The following is a 20,553-nucleotide window of genomic DNA, read 5'->3' as shown; positions in this document are numbered from 1 at the left end:
ATTGTGCTGGAGTGAGTATAAAATAGAGGAAGGAAGAGGGATTGAAAGAAGGGAGAAAAGGATGATCCACTAAAAGGACCAATTAAATTTTTTTTATGTTAAACAGTCTTGCTCGATTGCCAACGTTATTATAGATTTAACGTTTAACTGCTAAGCTTGTTCTAAAATTTGAAGTTAGGAAAATGCTTTTCATATGGCAAATGCGTTCCATTGTAATCAACGCCAAGTAAGGAACTAATGACCCATTATTTGAATCGGGCTAATAGAAAATGTTAAAAAGGTTCTATTGTGCTAGGTGGGGAAGTAAATTGGGAATGCTATGCATGGAAGACTAAACCAAGATTAAATCGCTGATTTTTACATTTCTAAGAACAAAAACAAACCCATAAGATCAAAAGAATCAAGACCTAGTTTTCTACTATTGGTTTCATCAAATAATTTCGCTTGGTATATTTTGATGAATAAGTTGAATACCCAAAGCTATAGAAGACAATATTCAATAGAACTAACGTGACTACATTGTCAAAGATGAAGAAACTATTATGCAATTATGAAATTTATCAAGCTCTTTACTTGAGAAGTTTTAGTTTACGTTATAAATGGAAGAAAAACTAATTAAGTATTGATGTAAATTGAGTTGCCCATTATCCTTTGTTTGGGATCTCTTCAACATTGTTTCTTCAGAGGCTAAGACCAAATGGCGCTTTAACGTGCTTGAAGGTGCTTGCCTTAGATTTAATGCTATGAGGTGCTCTTCTCAAGAAATCGCCACCCTTGGCCCTATCAAGGCTCCCAACTCATTGCTCACCTGGTTGCGCGTAGGTGCACCTTAAAACTTAAGTCTTGATTTGTATCAATTGGATATTTATGTTGTAATGTATTAGGAAAGGACTTGTTATCTTCTTGGAACTAGGTGGATCAGTAGAGATTAAGAAAAACAAATGTAAAGAGATGAGAAGAACTTTTTGTACATTGAAGAAGAGTTCATAAGAATACAGGAGTCAGGAATAGGTCTTGTTTATTTTTGAGGCATAGTGTATTGTTTGATATCTCACATTTCATTGGTTGGTTGACGGTGCTTTTGATGATGGGATATATTTAGAGTTTCTTTACTTTGCCTGTTAATTTTTTGTGCTATCACATAGGTTGCAATCACAGTTTTGCGTTCATTGTCACAGGCTAACAAGATTGGGAAAATTAATCTTGCTGCTACTGGAAAGGATCTTATGGATGACGAAAAGCAAGGAGATGTGACCATAGATCTTTATGCTGCTATAGATATGGAGAATCAAGCTGTCAATGAATATGTTTCAGACCTAGAGAACATCCAAACATTAGGCTTGCTCACTGGTTGCCTTGTTGTGGATGATTGGTATGTGACTGATTATTGCTTCTCCATTAGAAAGAGAGGGAATTTGCTTCTTTTTTTTTCTCTGTACATAAAGATTTTTTTTTTTGTTTCCCCTTGTGCCTGTGTGGATTGTTTGATTTGTTCTTGTTCTGTGATATAGTTTGTAATCATGTGTACTTTTAATTTAAGCTTATGTCACAGTTACACTTTGTCTTTATGCTAGTCATTTGATATCAAAAATCCTTGTCCCTTTTGCACCTTTATTTTTCCTGCTTGTTTTGTCCAATCTGGTATCTTTGTCGGCTTGATTTTCTTTTTTGTTTGGGGGGTCACCGTTTTATTTAGTACATATATGCCAACAAATTGATTACTCTGGCGGCTCTAACCAAAATAGCATATTTAGTAGTGGCAACAAAGGGGAGCTAATCGGTTTAGTATGCAAGATCCACATTAGTGCTACTCTGTTTTTGTATTGGATGTTATTGTCATCCTCATTTTGGTAGCTGGCCATTTAATATACTTTATTTGTTCTGTGTCTCTGTGACTGTCCGCTTTTGCATGGTTGTTCTTTTTTGTTTTTTGACATTAATATGGTTTTGTATTGTTCTCATGTGTATGTAAAGAAGTTTGAATGTCTTTAAGTAAAAACCTAGTTTCACTTGGAGCAGGTTTAATAGCATGTGTTTGCAGGTGCCTTGCACTCAAAATCTTGAGGGAAAGGAGACAAGAAACTTATGTTAAGTTGAGAAATTTGATGGTTAATACTTATTTGGAAAAAAGTTCACGTGGCTCATACGTTTAATTTCCCTAATTTTAGTAATTTTATGCAACCCCTTTGTTTTAGTGGAAAAACATTATAGTTGTTGCATAGAAAAGTATATACCCTAAAAGTAGGAGTTTGAGTTGTAAGTTATATTTTCTGGTTTGTTGCTTGAATGATCACAAATTGGATCACCCTTCCCATGAATATTTTATCTTCATTGGTTGTTTTGCTTTTTTTTTTTTCCAGGTATCATGCAAATGTCTTATTCGAGCGTCTCTCTCCTCTTACTCCAGTTGCATATGCTCAGATTTGTGATGGATTGTTCAGGTAGACAAGACAACTTTATTTTGTTTTTTAGTTTGAGGCTGGCTATAATTTTAGTTATTCCAATATGCTGTAAGCCTGGACTTTTTTACTATCTGACTGCACTCTGTTGAACAGACATGCAAAAACTCTTTGATGTACTTTTGTTGACTGTAGCCAACATATTTCTCTATTCCTTGATTTTCAAAAGATCTGAGGTGCAAAAGGTGTTTAGAGCCTAGACGCAAAGTGCCAAACAGAGGTGCGAGCTTTGTGTAGGCGAGACACTCATTTTTTTTTCGAAATTTAAGTTATATATTTAGTGATTTTTGTAGTATAATTCAACAAATAGAAGAGTTACCAGAGGAATGTTAAGTGCTGTCTATGTTATTAAATTCAAGCAACATTAAGCACCACATAAACACTACTTCAAGCGACATCTGGACTTTGGATGGTAAATACCAAATTAGATTCCACAATACCAATAATAAATTTTCACCATTTGTGGTGATTCTAAGTGCTTTACAAAGTTGCGGTTGGTTTTCAATCTTATCGGTGAAAGAGTGAAGGTCGGAGTGAGAAGAGTAGGAACTAGAGGAGGGAGGAAGACAGTTTCTAGATGATGGGTGAGAGTGAGTTTCTGCATGCCAAAGCTGGTTGATAGAGTGAAGGGAGGATATAGTAGGTGCTAGGTTGGTGAAGAAGTGGTGCTAGGTTGGTGTTTATGGAGACAACTTCCCTAGTTTCAGTCAGAGAGGTGGTGTTGAGCCTTTAGGTGGGGACTGGGGAGCAGAGATAAGGAAGGTAGAAGAGCAGGTTAATGTTGTTGTGACCTTAGGTTATTAAATGAGATTAGAGCTTTTGTGTGGTTTATGGTTTTAGGGAAGCTCAATACTATGGAGAATCTTCAAATTAGAAGAACTGACAAAGCGTTGAATCCCCATCGAGGTTATGTGCTTGGTAGATCATCCCTTTATGCATTGTAGTTTCACGAGAGAACTATGGGGCAACCTTTTTCAGAAAAGTAGAGATCATTTGGTAGCTCTGAGGTTATTCTTTAATTACCGCAGTTTTGGAAATAAGAGGGAGCTTAAAAGTTTGTGGAGGTGTTGCTGCTTTGTGATTCTTTGGTTTGTTTGGTTCGAAAGGAATAGATGAATTTTTAATGATTGGTTCTTACCATTGGAAATCATCTGGGAGAAAGCTAAATTCTTAGCGTCACTACGGGCAAAAGCTAATGGTCTTTTTGAGCATGCTACTTTATATGATCTTTGTTGGAGAAATTGGGAGATTGCAATGTTGATTTTAGCTGACATCTTTTGGGATTTCTCATCCCTAATCCGTATACTTTGACAATTTCTTGTTAATATAATTTTCTTTATCAAAAAAGTTTATTAGGATTTGGTTAAATTAGTGTCAGATTTGAGTGGGAGTGGTTTGTTTGACTGGGTGGGGTGGGACCAAAGGGCGATAGTAGGGTTACATCGAGAGATTTTTTTGCTTAAACAAAAAGATTTTTCAAAGTGGACAAACGAAAAGATATATTTATTTTTATGTGACAAACAAACAAAAAGATATTGGTGAATGAAAAGGTGAACGAACAAAATTTAGGAGGTTGTAGTTTCAAATTATCAGTTTTTATATATTTAAATATTCAATAATGAAAGATATAAATGGATGAACTTATGTGTTAGTAAGCATAAGTAGAGACATTGCGACTAAAATGTTACATATTAGTACACTTTATCAGGGTTAGACATCATATACCTTTTTGAAAGTCAGTTTTGAGAAGTTGCGTTTTCGAATTGCAAATGATGTCTTTTGTTGTGTTTTAGGCTCATTGGAAAACGTATTTCTTCAGCATATGATATTGTCCATCAACAGCGTTTTGACAACACCTTGAATGGCCCCAAAGCATTGGAGACTGCAGATTCTTTGAATGGCACTCTAGTTGTGCTTCCTAAAGAGCTTTTTGAGATGCTTGCCTGTGCTGGACCTTATCTATATCGTGACACTTTGTTGTTGCAGAAGGTTATAGCTCTGTTGCTTTTTGTTTAAGATCTTTTTCTTACATGTTTACTAACTAGGTCTTGCATATATCTTTTGGAAGGTTTGTAGACTTTTGAAAGTTTACTACCTGTCAGCACTTGAACTCGTAAGCAAAGGAGACAAGGCTACTGTACCTGTAAATGGTTTTAATATAAATCCTCGGTTGCATCTTAGAGAAGCAAGATCAAGAATTGAGGAAGCACTAGGATCTTGTCTGCTTCCATCATTACAGCTGGTACCTGCAAACCCTGCCATTGGCCAGGAGATTTGGGAAGTGATGAGTCTTCTTCCTTATGAGGTGTGTATTATCTCTAAGCAGTATATGGCTGTAATGCTGTGATTCTCCATACATGTCTGGGCTATCCACCAACATTACATGACCTGATACATTAGATGGGTTGGTCTGACTCAGGATGATAGAACACTTACATTTTTATAGAGTTTAAATTTATGAAGAAAATTCTACACTTGCCTTTGAATTCTTCTAAGAATGTTCCTCAAACTTAGTCTCTAAAGTTAATGATGAGGCTTGGTCTTCAATTTATCTCCTACGAGTTGTAATTCCTGTACAACATCCTCATATTTTTTGAATTATGTGGGAGTGTGTGAAGTGGAATTTTATGTGAGAAACTGGAAACACGCATTATAGTGACAAATACTTGCCACTTTATTTCTGCCCTCTTATTTACTCTGACGTTCTTTATTAGTATGCAAACTATTTCTCTTCTGAAGCCTTTTGACATTCCCCATGAACTTTTTGATCTAACTTTTTGTTTTGGCTTTTAAATTTTAACTTTCAAGTTCTCCTTTATTAATTGTTTCATTTTGAAAATCTAACCGTTTCTATAAATTATTTCTTTTCAATGCATGATACAACAGTGCGACAATAACGATATTAAACCCTAAACCCTAACATACAGGGTTAGCTTTATATTCCAACACAAATCAACGTAACAGATTGCCACACATACTTAGTACCAATATACAACTAAAAGGGCCAATTCCATTGACCATCCATGTATTATCCTCTTCCATTATTGTTTTCTCCTTTAAATCCTGATTCTTGATAAAATTTCACTCGTTAGGTCATCTTCGGTGTACCTTTTCCATTAAGTTCTTCAAAGTTACAACCTTCTTTTCTAAATCATGCATTGTTCAATCTATGCGCATGACCAAACTATCGTAAATGGTTCTCTCTCATTTTGTCTTAATATTTGCGATTCCGACACTTTTTTCTTATGTATCTGTTGAAATTCTATCCTTTAGAGTATCTCTAATCATTCGTTTTAAAAACATTAACATCTCAGTTGCTCCCATTTTCCTATTATGATCTCTTATGAAAGCCCAAATTAATGCGTGGAATTTTTCCTTTCACAAATATCATCAAAATTCTATCATTCTGATGCCATCAAGGGGCTCTCACCTTAGCGGTGTTTGGGGGTCTGATGTACGTGATAACGTGACGTTTCCTATGTCAGTGATAATAAAGAGGTTGTTTAAGATAGTAAACATCATCCGGTACTTCACATAAATGAGAAGTATACATAATTTAATAAGCATTTTAATACAATCCTTTCACAATTATTGAGTTAAATAAATATTTTCCAAAATGCCATGTCCCAGTGTAGGTATGTAGATTTTGAATGCTAATTAGAAATGTTAAGTCATGATTTTCTAGAGTACTTTATCTTTGGACCGGGGATCCTTACCTAAGTCGTATAGCCATATTTTAGTCCAGACATTTTTTTATTTGGTGATTTTTTTGTTTCAATGTTAAATCATTTGGACCAGTAATGGATTTGTTATGTTTAGGTGAGATATCGTCTCTATGGTGAGTGGGAAAAGGATGATGAAAGGATGCCTATGCTTTTGGCAGCCAGACAAACAGCTAAGGTTAGCCTTAATTGAAATATATTCTGAAGGTTCAATTTTGATGTTCAATTTGATCTTCATATTTGATGTTAAATTTTGATCTGCATCTGTAGTTGGATACAAGGAGGATTCTGAAAAGGCTTGCAAAGGAAAATTTAAAACAGCTGGGTCGTATGGTCGCTAAGCTTGCTCATGCTAATCCTCTAACAGTTCTCCGAACAATTGTTCAGCAGGTAACTCAGTTCTAGCAGCTTATTTACACTTTTTAATTTCACTTTTTATGTATTTTTATTTATTTATTGAAGTTTTACTAATAGTTCTTGTACAGATTGAAGCCTACCGAGATATGATCATGCCGGTTGTGGATGCTTTCAAATATTTGACACAGGTAGGGTTGTTGAACTTATCTAGTTGGGCTTGGGTCCTCATTTCTTCTGCTTAGACCATAGTTTTTGTATGCGTGTTTGTTCTGGGAATTGCATAGCTGCATAACTTATGCATGTGTTATACATTTTTTCCTTCGTGGAGGTCATATGTAATACATGATTTTATGTGCTGGCACAGTATTTCTTTGTCAGAGTTCATATGTCACTAATAATATGTTCTTGACACCTCAGAAATTAGCGATTGACAATTTGTGTGGTAGACCATTATAAAGACTGAGGGACAATTTCATACAGCATTTATACTTGGGAAATAGTGTGTTCCCTTAGGATAAAGGCCTTTTCTTGGTTGTTTCTGAAGAGAAAACTAGAGATGCTTACCTGCTGTTTATGTTTGAAGACCCAAAAAGTTGTATTATGGGTTGTGCATGTAAATGTTTTAGGGTTTATATGATTTCATCCTGTATGACTGAGAGTGAATCATTGCTGAATTTTAACGGAACTAAATTTTTGTTTATCATTGTTTTATATTGCTGCAGCTTTTCTGTGTGATGCAAGTTCATTATTCTTAGATGAGCAGTGTACACTGTGAAGCTAGTTTCAGATTTGTAGCTATCAGAGAACTGTGATTAAATTGATAATACTCATCAGCAACACATACAGTTTTTTTGGATAAGGAAAATCTTCATTGCATTCAATTTAGTTGTAGGTATATGAAAAGAGATTTTAATACTCATAGTAGGGAAAAAGGATTTAGTTCATAGGTGTATGAAAAGAAGTTACCTCTGCAAAGGGAGCTTTAAAATTTGTTAATGAAGAAATAAGATTTAGAAGGCCTTGTAACAGGTGAGATGATCTGTTTTCAGTTGTGTGCAAAAAGGTGCGTGCTTCCTGGAATAGAGCCTTGGCTGTGTTCTGGGGAGAAATGTAAGAGGGTCATTATGAGTTGAAACTTAAAATCCAAATTTGCTTGCTACTAATTCTACCTTGTCTATGGATTTGTTTTAAATCTTTCTGGAGTGTGTGACTGAAATTTTACTGTAATTTGTCATTGATATTTAAGTAGGGTTTTGTTTGATCAACTCAATGCATTTCAAAATATCAACGTTCATGTATTTTTTGTAAATGCGACATTGAAAATCATTTTGGCATTAAGCTTTTAGGAATATGAAGATTTGATGGGTTTAGTTTAATCAGATTCCTTTTGTCCATGTCTAATTCATCTAGTCGAACATTTTAGACAGGATTAAGGGCCTGTTCTCTTCCACTCAGCTGAATTTTTGATTGTACTAATGTAATTTGTATTGATATTATTATTTCTGAATGGACTGTACTGAGATGAAACCTTTTACTGCTGTTTAGTACTTAGTTTAACTTTAGAATAAATTGAGAAGTGAGTTTTATGTACTGAATTTATGTTCCAACCATTATGGAGCTCAACTGGACTGGACTGGACTGATTTGAACTCAATTATATTATATTGTACTGGACTAAACTGAAATGAAAATAAGTAGAAAAGGACAAAACCTAACTGGGGTTTAGTTTCAAAATGATATAAAATTGGAGATTTGTTGGTGTTGTTTGGTTGACCAAGCAATCATAGTTTTTACGAGCTTTGGAGCTTCCTATATTTTTCCCATGGTAAGTAAGAATAGTATACAATATTTTCGTGACATTAAACTTCCACATTTCCCTGTTTATTATATCCTCTACTGCTCATCTTTATCATCCGCTAAATCCAATCAACTTTGCCAGACACTAGATTTTGCCAACAGAATTGGCCGAAGCATCCTGAATTGAATTTCTCACTTTTCTATTGGCAGCTTATTTTGATGGATCACATCTAGTCTTCTTGATTACAATGAGAGAACATAACTAACTCCCCTTCAGCCATCTCTTTTGTTGCTAGGAGGTTGCAGGTTATGTGCAATGCCCTGCTTCTTCCTACTGGGAACACATAATTTGTGTCACCATCTTAACCGCCAAAAAAATAGGATTGCCTCTTGTTCAGCATGTGACAACACTTGGTTCATAAGGGCCGAACCATCCCTATTTAATTTTGGTCTTGAGTTCGATAAATGGACATGTGACTATGTTAGTCATCCTTGTTTTCTGCTAGCACCAATCACGAAATTCACTTGGCATCATGCCAGTTTTCAGAGTCTGGTAAAAGCGTGCATTCATGTCAACAGACATAGCTAGATGAAGCTTAAGAGTTCGGAGAAATCAAGTAGATCTTTTTGATTCTATTAAACACAAATTGCACCTGTTAGTTTAATCACCCCTGAAGGTTAAGCCTTCATTTGATCTACAGCTGGCGCGTCTTTGTTTCTATGTTGTGAGCTTGTGTGTGACAAATTGGATTGATTTGAACATTGGGTTTACATTGTGTTGATGTGATCTATGACCACACTCGTTTTATTTATGTTGTTGTCAGATTATGCTCAACCGTTTTCTTATTTGTTTGGTTCTTTTGTGCAGTTGGAGTATGATGTCTTAGAGTATGTAGTGATAGAGCGTTTGGCGCAAAGTGGTCGTGAAAAGCTGAAAGAAGATGGGCTTAACTTGTCTGATTGGCTTCAATCCTTGGCTTCCTTTTGGGGGCATCTGTATGTGCTATCTCTCTGATATATTATTTGGATCTTCTAGCCTTATCTATTCATCTATTATGGCTGGCTAACTACCTTTTTTCTGTTTCTTATGTTTTTCTGTTTTGTGGAGGGTTGATTTCATGTTTTATCTGCATGATTTTTCGGAGTTGTGAATTTCAAATGGACCTGATTTGTAGTTTTATTTTTTTTCTTCTTTTTGGTCCAGTGTCGTATCATGATTTTCTCTTTTGGGAATCCTTTTGCTGCCTTGGCAATGAAAGCTTTACATAGTATGAACTTGTACCTGTGTGAATCATCACTGTTTATGTGATTGTGATCAATACAGTTGGATGTTGGACAGTTTACTGATGCATTGCGCATCCATCATGAGTATGAGTTTAATTATATTGGAAATATTCTCAATGTGACAGCTTGCTGGTTCGGGATTTCAGTGTCATTGCCCTGGCTAATATCCTTCCAATGCTTGTTTTTTGGAATGTGTGAAGTGAGGTGTAATACGATGTTCAATCAACAATAAATTTGTTTGAACTAGTTCTCTTTCAGAAAGATAATGAGCGGTGGTTTGACCGGGGAGCTTCTTAATCATTCTTCTGAACCTGCTCACTAGTGTATTTGGCTGGCTGTATAGTGAATGTTCGGTCAAGGGGTTTTTTTGATGTCATATTCTCAACATAATCCTTTTCACTTGTGGTGGCCTGGTTTTTGGACGTTGGTTTAATTGAATTTGAAATAGTTGTACTGTATTGATTTTATGACGTGCAGTGTTTTTGCCGAGTGAGGATAGAGCTATTGTTTTATCATTAGATATTTCTGAGGTGAAGTCTTTCAGGGGAAAATGGAGTGGGTGCAATTATGCTGGAAAGCATCCTTCTGGTTTTGGTGCAAGAATAGATATCAAGAGAGATATGTTTGGTTAAGTGCATTTACATGCTGCTTCTTCGATTTCATTCGAGTATGATTGTGATCTCTCTTATGAAATAGGACTACCTATTTGGAGTTGTGGTTGTGCTATTAAGGGTGATAGGTCTCAAGTCTGTTCTTATCATGGGGATTTGTGAACCATTTATCATTTCCGTATTTTCATCTGAAAGTGGAACAATTTAAGAGTATAATGCATGCTTCTCAAGGGTATAAAAGAAGGCCAATGAATATGCGGTTTTTTCTGTTTTCTTAAAGAGTGCTTTGGTTTTGTTGGCTGATGTTGCACCTTATTCAAGAGCAGTGCTTCGTGTATTTCTTGTCTTACTAGTAGCTAGGATATCACAGGAGTTTTCTAGATCTTGGTGTAATAAGACAGTGACTTGATTGAATTTTCTAGATCATTAGGAGTTTTTTATTGAGAACAAGAAAGTGTCCTTTCGGTGACCTGCACTTCTTTTTAACAATACTAATGATGTGTTTATCAAGAAAGGGTGAAAAATGGAGAAATGTTCAGAAATAGAAGATTCTTTTTCATTTTTACCATAAATCATTTTCAGCTGTTTCAGTGCATATTTGTGTGATTGAAAAGGTTGCAGCCTAAGGGATTTATAATAAAGGAAAGTAGAACCAAAGGATTTGGTAATCAAAGTTTCATGGTCAATATTTTTTAGATGGTCTGTTGTTTTATGTCCTCCAATGTGGCTCATATGTCGCCCTCTGCTCAGAAGAACAGCTTTTCTATACTAGTTGATCATTGTGATAATTGCTATTCTTCGAGAAGTTTTTGTTCACCATGACTGCAGCAGAAGTGTGTTAACGAGATGTTATTGTGATCTGGCTTTGGAAGAGAATTCTTTTGGAACTAAACTAAATAAACTTTAGTGGTTGAAGTGAATAGATGTATGTTATTACCTTGTTCATTTCTATAAGCTAGATGACAATGGCCGGTGATGATGACAATGACTTCAAACGAACGACTGGGATACTTATCAGCTATGTTATTCTATGTGAGAGGCAAATCCTTTCCTAGTTGGAGTGTTTGTTACATTACTACTGGAATCCTGGTGAATGTTTCTTTTATTTTGTATCTTTTGATGATGACAGCTAAACCCTTTCTTCATTGCAGTGAAAACTAATATATAATTCAAGGTTTTGACTAAACATAGCTCGTGGAAACATGAATTAATACCAAAGCTGGAAATGTTAACTATGAAAGCACTGAAATAATCTCGCTCTAAATTTTAAATACTAATTTTTGAAATGTCTCAATTGGTTATCCATGTCCCTTAGAGCTATTGTTGGCTAACCATTTTGGTAAAATTTTTATTTTCAATTTTTGAATTTCAAGCTTCTATATTATCTAGAATTCAGTTTAGCAAAAAAGTTGTTTGTATATTGCTGTTAAAGTTGTGCCATTACATGAGAAAAGATGTTGCCTTTGACCTTCCTATTTGCGCATTGGTTGGCCCATTGTACTCTGTGTCTGTGGCTCTTTTGCTGAAGTTTTTTTTTTACTACTCTCTCTGTAGAGATATATTTTTGCTTCAGCCTAAACTATATAGTATCTCCTATTTGTGAGTTCTCTTATTTTACTTGCAACTTTCGTCCAAATAATAACATGGAAATACAATTTGTATGGATTGTGGAGTGAACCTTGCTTTGGAGGCAGCATTCTTTTAAGACTTAATTTATTCAAAGAGCCTATAACGCCATTCCGATGGGAACAGTAGGTTTTAAATTATTTTTGTCAGTATATGAGAAAAAGCTGTGATTGAATGTTCGTCACTAAGACAGTGACAATTATTGCGGATTAAGAACTTAAGGGAGTATGGAGTTTTGTTTCATTTTTTTGGAGTTTTTGAAACCCTTCCACAAAGATTTCCCTTTGTAGTCAGCCATAATGATCTATTGACTGTTACAGGTGCAAGAAGTACCCTTCAATGGAGCTGAGGGGTCTTTTCCAATACCTTGTCAACCAATTGAAGAGGGGTCAAGGAATTGAACTTCTTCTTCTGCAGGTATACTTTATTGCGTTTCATGCATGTTGATGTAGATGTTAATCAAGTGGAGCTAATTTTTTTTAATCATTCTGTTCTTTCTGTGTAGGAGTTGATACAACAGATGGCAAATGTTCAGTACACGGAAAACATGACAGAGGAGCAGCTTGATTCCATGGCAGGTGGCGATAATTTGCGCTATCTTGCCACTTCATATGGCATTAGCAGAAACAATAAGGTGCTTATGGTTTGGGATGTGCCCTTTCTTTATTATGGACAGAAGATGTTTTTTTGTGTGTGTTATAGGAGCAAAGTCTGTGCCTGGGAAAGAATAGCAGTAAAACACATGAATTGCTAAACATGAATACCTCCTTGGAAATGTTATTTTGGAAAATGTCTTCTCCATTATAATTAATTCTTTTTTTGTGATTTCCTTTACTGAAATAGACTAAGATAAAAAAATGGAAATAGATAGAGCTCTCACTGTCAAATTCGAATAATTATCTTTGCTGTGGGCTATCTTTCTATCTTTTTTCTAAAAGGTTTTACTGAGTAATTTATCGTGAAACTTTCTTTGGGGGGGGGGGGGGATGAGTTGGTCTTGTTGGAGAATGGGAAGGTTTCGGGCTCTCACAATTGCATTCGATTAACCTAATGTGTTGTCAATTTGTCAATTTCGACCTGTCAAAACACATGCGGGCGGGTTACGGGTTGTGTTCTTTCGGTTGCATCAACATAAGGTCGAGTCATTTTTGGGTAGGGGATCAAGGATAAAAATAATATATATTTGTCATCCAATTTATTCCATATGTATGTGTGTGTTTGTATATATATATATATATACATAATAATAATAATAATAATAATAATAATAATAATAATAATAATAATAATAATAATAATAATAATAATAACTTTGATTCTATAGAAAATATTATTGTCATAAAAAGGATCAATATATCATTAAGGCTAGACAAAGAAATGCTGACTAAAAATCCAAAAATTGACTAGAAATATAGTGGGCTTTGACTAAAAACAACGACGTGGAAAAATTGGCAGGAATAAGAAAATGGGTCAAAACGGTTTGGTTCCGGTTACGTTTGGGTTTGACCCAATATGTTTTTGATATTTTCGGGTTATAATAGGGTTACCCGTCAAACTTTAGGGGTTATTACCCACTAATTTCTGGTTGGGTACCGGGTCAGTTTTGAATCGCGGCAAAATTTGACGACAGGTCTAGTTATCACGACCTTTAGATTTCCTTTTATTTTGGTGAAAAACTTGGAATCTCGATTTCTCTGCCTGTTCTTTTGGAAACCAGATAGGACATTGTTCAACAGTACCCTATCTACATGTCGAATATTTTATATAGTAAACAACTGGTTTATTATCCTCAGCAATTGTTATCTTTTCTTGCAAACTTTACTTTCTTTCAGGGTAGTATTTGTCAGGAACACTCTCCTTTTGTGACATCTGATGCAGTTTTTCTCCCTTGCAAAATGTTCACTTTGTGATAATGATGTTGTTTTCTTTTGAAACCTTTTTAAAGCAATAAATTGTTATTTCCACAATGACAATCTGGTTATTTTTGAAAAGAGCGCATTTTGCCATGAACAAACTTATTTGACAAGCTAAGGGGTTCTAATGCTGACTCTCACATATGATGCAGGCACTTATAAAATCTACTAATAGATTGAGGGATTCCTTGCTTGCGAAAGAAGAACCAAAGCTGGCAATTCCTCTTTTGGTGCTAATTGCACAATATCGTTCTTTGTAAGCCCTTCTTCCAGAATTGAAGTAACTTGATTTATATTTGTTCCTTTCATGAATGTTTTGTTTTGTATTTCCCATTTCTAGAAAATTAGTTTATTGGTGTTAAATTCTGTATGTTTTCTAAAATGAAGAAAGCTAGAAGAAATCCGTTTGTTGTTGAATATTTCCGCTTAATAAATTCTTGAAGTGCTTCGCTTTTATTTGTTTTTGTTGCTTGCCTGACCAGATCCAGGATTTGTGGTACCAACTGTTTTTGTGACTTACTGCTTATTCTTTATATCTGACATAAAGCTTATCTATCCATGCTTATGGAAGTCTGTTTTGTATCTTAATGCTGGTTCAAGAATTTATGTGTAATCTCTTTTGTAGGACTGTTGTCAATGCGGATGCACCTTATATAAAAATGGTAAGTGAGCAGTTTGACAGATGCCATGGGGTTCTTCTGCAGTATGTAGAATTCCTGTGTAGTGCTGTGAATCCAGCAACTGCTTATGCACAACTGGTACCGAGTCTTGATGATCTTGTTCATCTGTACCACCTTGAACCTGAGGTATGCGCTTGCCTTTAAGTTTGTGAAAGTTGCTGCACGGGGATGACGAGTTTGCCCTTGTTGATATTTTACACTTTATTATTTTGATTAATGTTTCCACAAACTAGGTTGCGTTCTTGATCTATCGGCCAGTTATGAGGATATTCAAATGTGCCAATAGCTTTGTCTCATGGCCTTTATGTGATCGCGACGAGCGAAGTGATGTTGGTGACCTCGTTTTGGATCTTGGACCTGCTTTCAGTCCTGTGAGGTATCACTTTCATATAGCATCATATTTTAAGTGTGTTATGCGTAATTATGATGTTAAATGTCTATGCTTTCATTGTTTACATATATGATACTCTCTGAGTATTATTAGTTTACATCATCTCTATTTCTGGATCCTCTCATCATAGTGCGGTGTTTTTGTTTTTTTTAGTATCCCTTACCTTATTAGTGCAACACATCACTCTGGGATTGAAAATAACAAACTAAGATAGGGTACAATTTCAAATTTGAATAAGCTTTATATTGTATCATTAGGGTTTGCTTGGGAGTGATCCCAACTTGTTTATCAGCTCTCAAGTTGGTAGGAGGGATGGACAAAAATGTGAGTGGCAACAAAAAGGTGTAGTAATATTACAAATGTTGCTGCTATCTAGTGTATATCCATATAGGATTGCACTGATAAAAATGGAAGTTGTAAAAAGTATGTTATGCGTTGTAAAATCTCAGTTTAATCTGTTGATTTCAAAATCTGCAGGTGGTCTGATCTTCTTGGTACAATTCGAACTATGTTGCCTCCAAAAGCATGGAACAGCCTTTCCCCAGATTTGTATGCAACATTTTGGGGTCTTTCACTGTACGATCTTTATGTTCCTCGGAGTCGATATGAGTCTGAGATTGCCAAACAGCATGCTTCTTTAAAGGCTCTGGAAGAGGTCACTGATAATTCAGGTTCCGCAATTGCTAAAAGGAAGAAAGATAAAGAGAGGATACAAGAGTCCTTGGATCGTCTCATGAGTGAGCTGCAAAAACATGAGGAAAATGTTGCTTCTGTGCGTAGGAGGCTTGCAAGTGAGAAAGATAAATGGTTGAGCTCTTGTCTTGATACGTTGAAGATCAATATGGAATTTCTGCAACGATGTATTTTTCCACGGTGTATCTTCAGTATGCCGGATGCAGTTTATTGTGCCATGTTTGTTCATACTCTTCACTCCTTGGGCACACCTTTCTTTAACACAGTCAACCATATTGACGTTTTAATCTGTAAAACTTTGCACCCAATGATTTGCTGCTGTACTGAGTATGAGGCTGGTAGACTCGGCAGATTTTTGTTTGAAACACTAAAAATTGCCTACTATTGGAAGGTAATGGTTGTATGTATTTATATATGCTTGTATGTATGTATGATCAGTTTGTTTAATCACGGTAAAAATCTATTGAATTTTGACCTTTTGCTTTCAGAGTGATGAATCAATCTATGAACGTGAATGTGGGAATATGCCTGGATTTGCAGTTTACTATAGATATCCAAACAGTCAGCGGGTTACATATGGCCAGTTTATTAAGGTGAGATGTCACACCCTGAGTTTATTGGTTAAAAGATTTTTCTTTTGTACTAAATTCTGTTCCACCTTGAGCTTTTTGGTTAGTATGATATTATTCTCTACTCAACCTAGCAAATGTGAGAGACTTTTTGTTGTATGTTTCATGGTCTATCATCTTCAAGAACATTTTGTGTTTGCGCATATAACTACAATAAAGATACAGAACTGAATGTGGAGATTACACTTGTAATCTCTCAAAATTAAGACTTATGTTCATAGGTTGAAGAGTTGAGCGAAAGAACTTGAAGGTAGTGTTTGTCTGGAGATTAATCCTAAATTAATGTTATTGAATGTGAAAATTTACACTTAAAATTATCTCACGATCAAGTAGTTACCACTGTTTTAGAAGCTGAGATTTATGGTTGTCAAAATTGCAATTCTACACTAATTGTAGAATTGTACCATTCTAGGTGAACATGGCCAATGATTCCATTCATGATTCTATGCAATTCTGTAACTTTTTCTTAACTAGCGTAAAACTTATAAATTTGAATTGAATGCAATGTTGCCGACATAACTATGTAAATAGCATAATCCTCAATTTTTTTTATTTTGTCGCTTTCCGTAAATGATCGTTTTTGTTTATCTACATATTTTTGCTTAAGGAAACTTTATATGAATAAAATTCCAGAATCATCCTTCTAAAGTAGTGAATATTTACAACAATGACAATCAAACATATAATGAATGAATTTGTCTATCAAATCTAACCAAGATTATCTAATGTTGCAAGATTGATAAATTCCTAAAATATAACGTTTAAGCATTAATGACTACTAGTTTTGAATAAGATAAAAATGGAAACTGAAAACATATATCAATTTTTTGTTTTTAGAAAACTAAAAACTAAAAACAGAAAATGATACCAAACGGGCCCTAAGAGATTTGCAACTTGTGTTTACAATTTTTTGAATCTTTTTCGAAATAAATGGTTTAAACCTTCTTTACGCAACTTAAAAAACAGAGGAAGTATGATCAATTATCATCTATGTGATGGGTAAAGAGTTGTTTGTTCTAATTATTATCTTTTTGAACTTGAACAGTTGTACCTCACTTAAAAGTTCTCAGAATCTGCTTTTTTCGACTCATGAGAGGAATTACCTACAAATAATTGGTGAATAAAGATTTGTGATCTAGCATGTGATCCATCTGCTAATTAAAGCTTAAGACACCATTCTTTGACATACGATAATAGTAATTTTAGTTCTCTACTGTTTTCGAAGGACACATCCTAAAGTTGGGACCATTCTCGAGCAATCCTCAGTTCAGAATATTTTTGGATAGGCTGTCTTTAGTTTCAAAAGGCGTGCCTCCAAGAGGTTATAGAAAAACCACTTCTCTTAGTCTGGGCTTAGTGAGATGCGCAAGACTCGTGCTTTGTGCACCTTTTATGGTTTTTTACCCTTTTATGTGCTTTGCGTTTCTTTCGCAATTTATGCTTTGGGTTTTTGTTGGGGTTAGCTATTTTAAATAATATGCCATAGGAATATTAGATTAAAAAGAGTTATGTCTTATTTAAAGTGAATAACAGTGAGCATACTTCTCTCCCACAAATGCCTCCATTACCATTAGGTAGCTTGCTTTTTTGTTTTTTTTTCTTCTTCTCTTCTCCTATCTTTTACTTTCTTGTGGGTATCTTCCTTTCTTTTCTTTAAGATCCTTTATCTTTTTTTTTTTCTTCCTTTGACTGCTTTGAATTACTGTCCTCTTCATTCTTATGGATTTTCTTCTTTGAATTATTCTTTCTTTTATTCTATGTTACGTCTTTCTGCTCATTTTCTTTTGATTTGCCTCTTTATTTTTCTTCCGATTTTCCTATTCTTTGATGTTCCTGTCTTTTTCGCAATTTGATTATAGTTAGACATAATGGCTTTGAATATGGATTCAGGTTTCCTCTTGTGCGATTTTGCGTGTTAGTGGCTTAGTGCAATGATTACGAGTGTTTTATATATTTTATAATTATGATAAAATTGCATGAGGCTCATATTATTTTATGTGTCAAATATGCTTTAAGATTGTTCTATATGTTTTTGAGCAAAATGTGTACCGTATCTACTAAATAAAGCTTGTGTTTCTCCCCTTGCATTCAATTCGTCATTCATAAACAACTTGAAAAGAGATGTGCGGGAATGTGGAGTGAATTAGGTCACAGTGTATACTTGTCCTTTTACTCTCAATTAACATTTCTTGGCAGTTTGCACTTTTTGTGAAGGTTTATTCTGCATTTTAAACTAGTTTGTTCTTTATGTAATGTGAAGTTTCAATCATCTCATGTTTAGTTTCGGCTGGGTCGTAGGAATTGATGATTATTGTGCTTGTATGTTTTTGATGTCTTCCTTTTATCTAAATTGATGCTTTTAGAAAATTTTGCCTTGAAAAAGCAGAGACTTATAGTGTATTGTGGTGGCAACTCTTGGCCATGCTTGCAAAAACTACGTGATACTAAGCTATGTTCTTTGGTTTGAAGGTGCACTGGAAATGGAGTCAGAGAATCACACGATTGCTGATACAATGCTTGGAATCCACAGAATATATGGAAATTCGAAATGCACTTATAATGTTGACTAAAATATCAAGTGTATTTCCAGTTACTAGGAAAAGTGGAATAAACATTGAGAAACGGGTGAGTGATAAAAACATGGCTATTATTTTAAATATTATACTGATTTTTACGAAATACAATTTAAAGAGTGCTCTTTCTTTCCATTTCTACAGGTGGCAAAGATCAAAGGTGAGGAAAGAGAAGATTTGAAGGTTCTAGCCACTGGTGTTGCGGCTGCTTTGGCTGCTCGCAAGGTTAATACAATGGGATGAAGAAAGGAGTAACTTAGATACTTTAAATTAAACAATTCTAATTTATGACATATTTTTTTGACAGCCATCTTGGGTGACTGAAGATGAATTTGGGATGGGATATCTTGAATTGAAACCTGCACCACCAGTGGCTCCAAAGTCTTCAACAGTTAATGCTTCAGGAATCAGTGTTTCTCAATGTGAACACGCAGGAGGAAGAGTTACCTCTGAAGCTCAACCTTTAGATTCAGGGAATTCCATGAAAGATCAAACATTCCGAACAAAGTCTGTAGAAGGTAGGTTGGAGAAGACTGATAGTGTTCCAGGGAATGCTAAGAAAGGTGGTTCAATAGTAAACGGATCAGATGTGCTGTCAACAAGTGCACAGATAAGTGTAACAAGGTCATTGGAGAGTCAAAAGCTGGTGGATGAGCCTCCGACCAAGATTGTGGACGAAAGCATTGCAAAGGGAGCATTAAAGTCGTCTACAGACACTGAGGTACTTGCGTATATGTCCTAGAATCATTCTTTCATTCCTTGTGTTCGTAGAGTCAGGTTCTAAGAAAAACAGAATTTTAGTGATTTTGCTAAAGCTTGGTTGATTATACAATGTATAAATACAATAATTAGGCTTAAGCCTTAATCTCATCCACACAAAGTCGCTTTGCAAATACTGCTTCAGTATTCAAATTGGTCTCTCCATCGCTCAACATAGTCTTACCTCTTTTCCGGGGGCTAGGAACATAGGGCAAATACAAGACTGCATCACTGCATCGCGGCCGTATCATAAAGGTTTTTGTGTTTAACATGACCGAATTATAGGCCGCATTGACCGCAAAATCCGTTTCATAGCCGTTATTAAAACCATATATTTTTGCACTATGGCTAGGATAAATCCTGTACTGGAGCTTTGCATAGTTAACGTACATTAGATCTAAATTCTAAATTGAACAAGTTAGCACAGTTTTTCTCATAGTGACAATGCATTTCAATGTAGCAGCTTTCGAAAGTAAACATACTTTTCTCATTGTAAAGTGCAGTTTGTGGAACTCCTGAAAACAAAAAATTTTATGGCAATTTTAAGGTTATAGTTATACACACTTGTAAAGGTATTTGTAGCTGAAAACTCAAAATAACAATGAGTCAGTTGTTTTTTTAGTGAAAACTCGCATAAACGCTGCTAAATGGAATTAAAAAGATGGCTATTTCTATAAATTTTAATCTCTGCGATTAACTTTGTGACAATCCACAAATTCACATTGCAAACAAGTCTTATCATCAACTTAATTGCTACGAATAAGTTTAACCATGCTAAAATTGTTTTTTAGGTATTAACGTATTGGGATATTTCATAAAACACTACAGTATGACAGCTCTAATGCCCCTTTATAATAAAACTAACATAGAATCCTACTGGCACTAAAAATCTAATGCTAAATTTGAATTTGCACTAGGATAGTAAAAACCTAATAGGAAAACCGAAAACCTTTCCATGCTAACCTAGGTCAATGCAAAAACTCAATCCTACCTAAACTAAGAATGTAGCCTTGAACAATGTGTCACACCTGCAATAAGAAGGGGACTTGACAGCTGTTAT

The 20,553-nt window shown here is 35.1% G+C and overlaps 1 protein-coding gene across 3 annotated transcripts in view; it reads left to right on the top strand.

Annotated features, from left to right (window-relative positions):
- LOC130821125 (THO complex subunit 2) overlaps nucleotides 1-20,553 on the top strand; it is a 35,847-nt gene that overhangs the window by 10,096 nt on the left and 5,198 nt on the right. For all 3 annotated transcript variants that reach the window (XM_057686768.1, XM_057686767.1, XM_057686766.1), the window contains exons 13-30: nucleotides 1,179-1,372; nucleotides 2,361-2,441; nucleotides 4,253-4,448; nucleotides 4,528-4,764; nucleotides 6,279-6,359; nucleotides 6,452-6,571; nucleotides 6,667-6,726; nucleotides 9,203-9,330; nucleotides 12,176-12,272; nucleotides 12,361-12,489; nucleotides 13,921-14,024; nucleotides 14,394-14,574; nucleotides 14,682-14,824; nucleotides 15,317-15,923; nucleotides 16,021-16,125; nucleotides 18,631-18,786; nucleotides 18,879-18,959; nucleotides 19,042-19,455. In XM_057686768.1, the coding sequence (XP_057542751.1) occupies nucleotides 1,179-1,372; nucleotides 2,361-2,441; nucleotides 4,253-4,448; nucleotides 4,528-4,764; nucleotides 6,279-6,359; nucleotides 6,452-6,571; nucleotides 6,667-6,726; nucleotides 9,203-9,330; nucleotides 12,176-12,272; nucleotides 12,361-12,489; nucleotides 13,921-14,024; nucleotides 14,394-14,574; nucleotides 14,682-14,824; nucleotides 15,317-15,923; nucleotides 16,021-16,125; nucleotides 18,631-18,786; nucleotides 18,879-18,959; nucleotides 19,042-19,455 (3,114 nt within the window). The remainder of the gene's footprint in view (nucleotides 1-1,178; nucleotides 1,373-2,360; nucleotides 2,442-4,252; nucleotides 4,449-4,527; nucleotides 4,765-6,278; nucleotides 6,360-6,451; nucleotides 6,572-6,666; nucleotides 6,727-9,202; nucleotides 9,331-12,175; nucleotides 12,273-12,360; nucleotides 12,490-13,920; nucleotides 14,025-14,393; nucleotides 14,575-14,681; nucleotides 14,825-15,316; nucleotides 15,924-16,020; nucleotides 16,126-18,630; nucleotides 18,787-18,878; nucleotides 18,960-19,041; nucleotides 19,456-20,553) is intronic.

This window comes from Amaranthus tricolor, chromosome 8 (assembly GCF_026212465.1).
Source record: "Amaranthus tricolor cultivar Red isolate AtriRed21 chromosome 8, ASM2621246v1, whole genome shotgun sequence".
Taxonomy (NCBI): Eukaryota; Viridiplantae; Streptophyta; class Magnoliopsida; order Caryophyllales; family Amaranthaceae; genus Amaranthus; species Amaranthus tricolor.
The sequence above is the reverse complement of the archived record's forward strand: the minus strand, read 5'-3'. Positions and strand labels throughout refer to the sequence as shown.